We start from the raw sequence: 8,943 nt of genomic DNA on the forward strand, positions 1-8,943 counted from the left end.
CTACCAAGTCCGCCATCTTGGCCCCACCTCCTCTTCTGCTTTTTTGATGACCCTCTACTTTACCAAGCATGACATCCTTCTCCATTAACATTCTCTACTGATAACATGTCCAAAGTATGTCAGACAAAGTCTCTACATCCTTCCTTCCAAGAAGAATTCTGACTGTACTTCTCCCAAAACAGATTTGTTTGTTCTTCTGGCAGTCCATGGTATATTCAACATTCTTTGCCAACACCACAATTCAAATGCATCAATTCTTTGGTCTGTCTTATTCAATGTTCAGTTTTAGTACGCATATGAGGTGAGTGAAAATACCGTAGCTTGGGTGAGGCGCACCTTAGTCCTCAAGATGACATCTTCTTTGCTCTTTATACTTTAAAGAGGTCTTTGCAGCAGATTTGCCCAATGCAATACATCGTTTGATTTCTTGACCGCTGCTTCAATGGGTGTTGTTTGTGGATCCAAGGAAAATGAAATCTTTGAAAACTTCAAGAATGTTTAAAATGATGTCTCTTCAGTTTTCAGATATGAATTTTAGTTTTCAGACATGGATTATAAAGTGTTTGGAAACTATCGAGGACTGCAGAAAACTAACAATGTTGAATGTAAACAAGTGATAGATATGTGAGGGCTCTCTGAATTCACCCAACAATTCCTTTTTCCTTTTTTTTTACTTATTTTTTATCACCCACAAAACTGTGAGCCACTGAGTACCAGAATATTGTCTTATTTACCATTGTATCTGCACAAGAGATTACTGTCTATAAAATGTAGATATCAGTAAATGTTGATTGATTTAATGTTAATATTGGACACTACAATTTGAATTTTTTTTTTTTGCTTTCAATAAGACCTACATTTGAATACTGAATCAGTAATTTAATTTGATGTGCGATGTTAGACAAGTAATTCATTCACCCTGTCAAGATTTCTCATTATAAAGTGTTGGTAAGGATAGAAAATGAATGAATAGTATCATTGGGAGGATTAGAATAGGTAACCCAGATAAAAGGGATCAGAGAAATGCCTATAAGTAGTAAACAATAAATATCTGCTTCTACTATCTGTTTAAAGTTATCATCATTAATGTTGTCAATATAGATAATACCACAGTAATAATGACTTCTTGGCCAGTGCCTTATCTATTCCACAGAGAGCTAGTTTAAACTTTTCCCATGTCCCTCAAACCTTCTTTCATATTTCAGGCATTCTAGCTTTATGTAAATGGCTTTATATCTGATATCACTTAAGATTTTATGGTTCTCAATGCATAAGTTCATAAATTATCTCACAAATGTTAATTTCTAAATATACCTACAGTTATGGTTACCACATTGCTACCCATTTTTTAAAGTGGTATATTAAATCTGGGTTTATGATTATTCAGTAAAGCAATTGTTTACTTCAAGGACCAAACAATAAGTGTTCAGTCCTGGAAATATGCTGCTCTTCCCATTCAATTTCTCAGATGACGATAGCCCAGCAATTAAAGCAAAACTTTTAATCATAAATTATTTTAACAGAAAGCACGAATTTCTTTATTTAAAAAAATGAATTCAATATATTACTTGATGGTGCTTAAAAGCAAGGTACTTATTAACAAGGAGTTGTTGGAGGTAATACTTTTTCACCCAATGATTTTCACAGCAACCGATGATTCTTGCCCCAATAAATGATTATTATGGTGGTTGTAAAATAATTTTCTATTTCCATAAGTCATCTTACATTTACTGTCATCTCCTAAGATGGTTTATTTAGTGCCTCCAGGACATTGTCAAAGACCCAGGTTCTTTCAATTCTCTGTTATCATCAGGGTGTTTGCTTTTGACTCTAGGCTTATGAACATTGTGTCACAAGATGTCAGTTCCAGGTATCATATACAAACACCATCCAGAGGCAGTTGTCTCTGGACAGAGTTTCTTTTTAGAAGCAAGGAAACCTCTTGTAGAATTCTCCTAATAGTCATCCTTCCATATCGTACAGCAGAAAACAGACTCAAATGACCCTTATAACCAATCACTGACAGAAGGACCGTTATGATTATGTTACATAAAATAGGACCCACTCTCTGTTGGTGGGAACTGGAAGTGAATTACCGATTCCCATGTCCATTTAGAGTAGACGACATAAATAAACACAAATGGAATTTTACCAGGGATCTGGAACCATGGTGGTAAAGACCATGGTTGAAAAATTAGCTTTAGCTGAAGATCATGAAGAATCTCTGTTCCCCAGCATCTGTTTTCTGCCTTATATAATATATTAATACTAATCTCATGCTCAGGAGTATTGTTGAGAATTTTGACAATGCATTTCTTTAAAAAACCATTAGAAAATAATTTTCTGTCTTTTCTTTTCTCTCCTCAGAAACAAGTATTCCAACTTCCTCCAGAATGAATTCTTCTGCTCCATCTGCATGAGGTATTTCATAGATCCAGTCACCATAGGCTGTGGGCACAGCTTTTGCGGGCCCTGTCTCTGTATCCGCTGGGAGGAAGCCCCAAATCCTCCTTGCTGCCCTGTGTGCACGGAATCATCATATCAAATGAGCTTTAAAACCAACATAGTTTTGAAGACACAAGTGTTCCTCGCCAGAAGAGCAAGACTCTCCTACTTACCAAGTTCTGCACAACAGATGTGTGGGATACACATGAAAACAAAGAACTTCTTCTGTGAAGTTGTCAAAGACATACTCTGCTTGCTCTGCTGTAAGTCTAAGGAGCACAAGGCTCACAGACACTGTTCCATTGATTGGACTGCTGAGGAATACCGGGTAAGCAATGGATGTCAAAGGAGGTTGAACCTGGGGCATCCCATACCTGAGAGACTAGGAAGAAGAAAGTGAACATAATTATTATTCATTCATGTAACATACATATTTACTGAGTTTTATATGCTAGTCACCAACCCTGGTGACATGGTGGTTAAGAGCTATGGCTGCTAACCAAAAAGTGGGCAGTTGGAATTCACCAAGCACTCCTTAGAAACACTATGGGGCAGTTCCATTCTGTCTTATAGGGTCACTATGAGTTGAAATCGACTCAGTGTCAATGGGTTTGGTTTGGGTTTATATGCTAGTCACTAGGGATAAATGAGGAAAGAAAAATTGTCACCAATCTTATATAGCTTATATTCTTACCATTTAACATCTTACAACTAGTGTTAATAATGATGATGATGTTGGTGGTGGTTGGAATTATGATAATCCATTGTAAGACTGAGGTGAACAAATCCTTAAATTCCATTTATCATTATTAGTAACTATAACCATGATTGCCAACAGCCTAATCTAATGAAATCCATCTAGAAACACTGGTTTATAGCTAAAAACTACAAGAGAAGGAAGCAAGAACTAGCATCAGACAACTAAATCTGAAAGAAGATTCAGTTAGGAAAATTGGTCAGGGGACATAAAATTTGAGGGCCAGATATCTCAGTGGTAGAAGACCCTTAACACGATAAGATCTTTATTCTACTGTTAGAAAAAAGTTTCCAAGATTTGACAATTAAACAGTGAAAATGCAGCAGCTCCTCTGAGCTCTTCAGTGCTCATTTACTTCACATTTCTGCCCCTCTCCATCAGTGGATCCAATATCTTCAATATTAGCTTCTTTAATGCCCACCTTCATGGTTTTTTTTTGCAGCAAAAGCTCCTCAAACAAATGAGGGCAGTATGGGAAAAGACACAAGAAAATCAGAGAAATCTTAACAGAGAAACCAACAAAATCAGAACTTGGGAGGTAAGTAAGGGACTCTTTCCCTCAGAAACATCTTAGGACACATTGTATTTACACAGTAAAAAATTGAGCTAAAATCATAATATCTGTTGGCTTCTAAGAGGTTAGAAACAGAGGCAGGTACCTATCTGGTAGAGAGAATGAAATTGAACATGTCTCAAACTAAAGGTATTTTCCTGCCCCAAACTTGCCTTTCCTTCTCTATTGTAAAGGCCCTGAGTTCTGATGTGAAATTTGAGTGTGACTTATTTATGAGAAATATAGTAACATAAGCATGCCGGGTGAATGGAATTGCACGTGGAATGAACCAGACTCAAGGAGACAGAGAAAAAGGAGACAGACTGCTTGCGTATTGGGGAGCCTTAAGTTTAATATGACAGGAGTGTATAAAGAGAGAGGATCAATCGAGTCCCAGATTAAGAGACAAAGATAAGTTCATGCCATATACTGCATGTTCACCTAGCATACACTAATAAGTTCATGTATATTCCGAGTACAAATAAAAGCCTCTGAAGGATTTTAAATAAACAAATATGATCATGATTATTTTTTGTAAAGTTCATTCAGTCTGCAGTTTAGAGAGACAGGATTGGAAAATTTGAAAATGTAAGCCAAGAAAGCAAGTAGAAGTAGTTGCAAGAATCCTTATAGAAAAGATCAGAAATAAATTGATCACCAACAATGGGAAGTGAAAGGATTCAAGAGAGATTCTTGATAGAGAATACCAGAAAATAGTGATTTGTTTGAGGTACAATGTTAAAAGGGTAAAATCAAGAATGAGAGACATATTTGGCTTTGAAACTGAGGCAACCTGAGGTTAGTAATAGAGGAGGTGAAGCTGGGTTGGATTTGGTGGGATAATAAATTTAGGTTGAGACGTGTTAGCTTTTAAGATTTTGTGAGCTATCCAAGTTGAAATATGTAGTAAGCAATTGAATGAGAATGATTGAGTCTGGACTGGGATATTTCACTATCATCAGCATATTCTAGGTTTTGGAGTAGATGATACCACACGATGAGAATTTTTAGAGAGAAAAAAGTTTTCAGGTGGAAGAAAAAAAATAACTTGAGGACTCCCTGTGCTGATATGTCCGGCTAGGAAAGGGGAACTGGTAAAAGTGGACTGATAGAGGAAAACCACCAAAGGATTTGTTCGAAGACTAGTTACATCGGTTTTATACAAGGAAGCGTTGGTAAACTGTAAGGAAAGCCTTAGTAATATGGAAATAAATGTTTGGATTCAACAAAGGAGGATTTTGATGAGATGAAAAGTCTGGTTTCAGTAAAGTGTTGGGAATGGAAGAGAGATTTCATTGAACTGATGAAAGATCGAGAGTTTCACAAATAAGCACAGTAAATATACACATGTGGTCAATATTAGATGTTTTGATTTGTTTCAAGACAATCGGCGTAAATAAAGCATATTTGAAAAGTTGAGAGGAAAGTAAGGAAACAAACTGAACACTCTATGGAGGGAATTAATACTGAAAGGGGGTTGTCTGTTGAACAATGCCTCTAAGGACCCTATGGAAGTTGGCTAAGTGGCATGTGTGACCTTGGATAAAAAGAGCAAATTGAACACATAGAGATAGACAAGGTTCTGGGTAGTATGCAATTTGTGGACCTGGTGGTAAAATTTTTAGAAAGGTTACATCTTATCCTATGATATAATATTGGCTATTCTTGAAAGTGAAGAGTTACTCTACAGAGTATGTGAGGATAAAGGAGACTAGAAACTCTTAGTAGTAAGTAGGTTTTAGTATGTTACATGTATAGGAGCCCTGGAGGCACAATGGTTAAACTCTGACCTGCTAACCAACAGGATGAAGATTTGCACTCATCAGCTGCTCCACTGGAAAAAGATGTGGCAATTTGCTTCTGTAAAGATTACAGCCTTGAAAGTACTATCGGCAGTTCTACTCTGCCTCATAGGGTCTCAATGAGTCAGAATAGACTCAATGGCACACGGTAACAGCAGTATATTATATAAGACAATTAAGTATAAAACCAAAACTTCCTTTTTTAAAAGAAAATGTGGACATTTGAGGGAAGTGGTTGGAGATATTACTATTGTTGAAATTAAAGAAATAATGAAGTGGAAGAAAAGAAAAAAAGCAAAAGAAACCCCCAAATTTTGGGTTTAATAAACATAGCAAATTGGCAGAAGACAAAACAGTAGCTTAGAAGACATGGACGAAGACAACCTAGTAAATATTCCATGTATTCACTACCAATTCAGGGTTATGTGAATCTACGCAGGAAGATGATCCATGCTGAATATCGAAAGGTGCATCTATTGCTCTATGAAGAGGAGCAAAAATATTTAGAGAGGCTAGAAAAGGAAAGCACAGAGATTTTTCAACAACTCCAGGAAAGTGAAAACACTATGGCCCTGAAGGGGAAACTCCTACGGGGAATGTATGAGGAGCTGAAGGAAATGTGCCATAAACCAGACATGGAACTGCTCCAGGTAAGGACAAAGGAAGGGGAGTCAAGACGCTGCTTGGAAATGATGTCCACATTCTCTTTGTCTTCCATCATTGGCTTGGAATCTGCTCTCTGATGACACGATAAGGAAAATGTCTATCCAGGTAATACTGCAGATCAAGGGTCAATCTTGCCTCATTCAGAAGCAGTGAAGCTTTGTAAAAAAAGTAGGCATTACCACCCCAGAGAAAGTGCTCTTCTAAAAATTCTCCTACTATGCATTCAATGACTGAAAAACTACAACGGAGAGCCTTATTTTAATACATTTACATTTGTATCTTGATTTGACAGTATTAACAAATTTGGGAATCTATACAATATATTTTCTTATTCTGTTTCCATGTCTTTGATAAACACTGCCATCATGTTTGGGTTACCCTATCCGTTGGATTAGGGTTTTATGTGAGAACACTATGAATCTTGTTAAATAAATACTAAAACTTTCTTTATTCTTTTGCAGCATTTCACAGACCTGATGAAAAGGTAAGCTTGCACCTATATTTTAGTTGTAAAAATTGTGACAGTGATTATACTGAGTGGGAGCAGAATTTATTTATTCTAATAATATAATCTCAGAGTCTACTTATCTTTCTGAAAAGGTAGAGAAGGCTTGGTTGTCTAGCCTAAGAAGAAGCGGGGTGGTGGTGTTAATTGCAGGTGTCTACATAGAAGTTGTATGCTGACAATTCCATTGCTGCTTATGATTTTCACAAGTATGAACACATGTCAGCGGTGACTAGTGTGGATTAAAAACCACAGCGGTCTTGTGCAGTATGTCCTCCTGGTCATCAGGTCATTTTTCACACCCAACCCCTGTAGTTGGGAGGAAGTAACCAGAAACAGTCATGACTGAGATGTAATTGTATACCAGGACTGAATGGCAGATTCGATTTTAGTGGGATTAGATCTTATTTTCAGAAAATAAATTGCCATTTGCAGCACCTCCCCCATTCAGGGAACATAATTTTGAGGATCCTGAGGGAGCATCTTTAGTGGAACACTGACATAATCACTGGGATGAAAACTCTGGGCCCAGTAACAGTAACTGAGTCTTCTTTGCAGGAGTGAGTTGGTGCAGCTGCACGTGCCCCAACCACTGAACCCAGAGATCAGTTCGTGGCCCATCACTGGATTGATAAACAGGCTCACTCGTTTCCAAGGTAACAGACAGCCCTTTGGTGCAATAGCACCTCCGGGTCCTTTTTCTCCATTACTGCATCTATGCTTTCATTTCAGGAAACTTTTAGAATCAAAATTTCCATTTTAGAAAAAGCTAAATAAAATCTGAGGAAAAGCCAAATATGATACGTTCTAATAAGCTGGAAACCCTGGTGGTGTGGTGGTTAAGTGCTACAGCTGCTAATCAAAGGGTCAGCAGTTCAAATATGCCAGGAGCTCCTTGGAAACTCTGTGGGGGAGTTCTATTCTGTCCTATAGGGTCGCTATGAGTCGGAATCGATTCCACAGCACTGTGTTACTGGGGTATCTACACAGTAATCAATCATAATCATCCAAATGAAATATGCCACCAAAAGTAAGACACTGTGTAAAGCCCCTTTCCTTCAGGACTTGGTAACTGTTTTTTTTGTTTTTCTTTCTGCAGTGTATATTTCGTTGGACCACGAAATAGTCACTTGCGATGTTCCCGTGTTTGAAGATCTGAGACGTGTGCTCTTTAGCGGTGATCATCTCGATGTGGACCACAATTCAACAAGATCTAAGAGTTTTCTTGCCTGGGGAGCCCAGACCTTTATATCCGGCAAATATTACTGGGAGGTGGATGTGGGGCACTGTTGGAACTGGGTTATTGGACTTTGTAATGATTCTTGGACAATGAGCAACGACATGCTGGTTAGCTCCGAGGGAATTTTTCTACTTTTTTGTGTCAAAGAGAACAATCAGTACAGTCTCTTTACCTCATCCCCACTCTTACCTCAGTATGTAGAAAGACCTCTAGGACACGCAGGGGTGTTTCTGGATTATGAACTCGGTGTAGTGAGCTTTGTTAATGTGAATAACGGTACCCTCATTTGTAGTTTGCTTTCATGTTCCTTCTCTTCCCCTCTCAGGCCTTTCCTTTGCTGTGGACCCCAAGGATCAGGGACAGTTCAGAAACTTGTCCATGTCTGAGAATGCTAATACCTGAGACCCTTTCCTAGTGCCAACTTGCTTATCTTTAACCTCATTTACATTTATTATTAGACTACTGGTTGTATTATTCTTAAAAGTGTGATAATGTTAAGTGCATGAATTTGATTTGATTTTCTTTAAATAAAAACAACTCTCCTGAAATACTGTGCAATCTTTATGCTGTGTCTATCATTTGATTTCTAAGCCAGCTGAACATAAAAGAATACCTGGCTGTTTGATCCATTTTTTTAATGGGTTAATGCAAGAGCACAGAGCTTTCTTAGTAGTGACATTGTCACAGTTATCTTAAACCACATAATTACTAGAATAAACAGTAAAACTCACTCTTTGCTTTGAAAAATACAGAATATTCAACAGCCAAGGTCCATTTTAATTAGGTACAAAAATCCCAACCCAATTGCAGTTTTGACTCTTTCTCATCCCATAAAAAAGTGACTACCTGACACCCTCTCTCCTCCCACTTCTCTCAATGAGAAAGCTTCATTTCCTACAGGTAGGAATCCCTCTTTTCATTCTAGGGCCTCTCATAGCTGCCTCCAAGTCAGTGCTAACTCACTAAACTGAAATG

The 8,943-nt window shown here is 37.7% G+C and overlaps 1 protein-coding gene across 1 annotated transcript; it reads left to right on the forward strand.

Moving 5' to 3' along the window:
- Positions 1-547: 547 nt before the first annotated feature.
- LOC100669415 (putative tripartite motif-containing protein 49B) lies at positions 548-8,571 on the forward strand. Its single transcript, XM_064289523.1, has 6 exons — positions 548-624; positions 2,368-2,421; positions 3,515-3,740; positions 6,685-6,707; positions 7,287-7,384; positions 7,828-8,571. The coding sequence occupies exons 1-6, from the start codon at positions 548-550 to the stop codon at positions 8,352-8,354; spliced, it is 1,005 nt and encodes a 334-aa protein (XP_064145593.1). The 3' UTR covers positions 8,355-8,571.
- Positions 8,572-8,943: the final 372 nt, after the last annotated feature.

Source organism: Loxodonta africana, chromosome 7 (genome assembly GCF_030014295.1).
Source record: "Loxodonta africana isolate mLoxAfr1 chromosome 7, mLoxAfr1.hap2, whole genome shotgun sequence".
NCBI classification, from domain to species: Eukaryota; Metazoa; Chordata; class Mammalia; order Proboscidea; family Elephantidae; genus Loxodonta; species Loxodonta africana.

What these genes read in the sequence shown, in the direction of transcription:
- LOC100669415 (XM_064289523.1), top strand. Translation starts at nt 548, where the DNA reads ATGGATTATAAAGTGTTTGGAAACTATCGAGGACTGCAGAAAACTAAC. An exon ending in TGTAAACAAGTGATAGATAT is followed by an intron (nt 625 to 2,367) that starts GTGAGGGCTCTC and finishes TTCTCTCCTCAG; the next exon opens with AAACAAGTATTCCAACTTCC. An exon ending in TTCACAGACCTGATGAAAAG is followed by an intron (nt 6,708 to 7,286) that starts GTAAGCTTGCAC and finishes TCTTCTTTGCAG; the next exon opens with GAGTGAGTTGGTGCAGCTGC.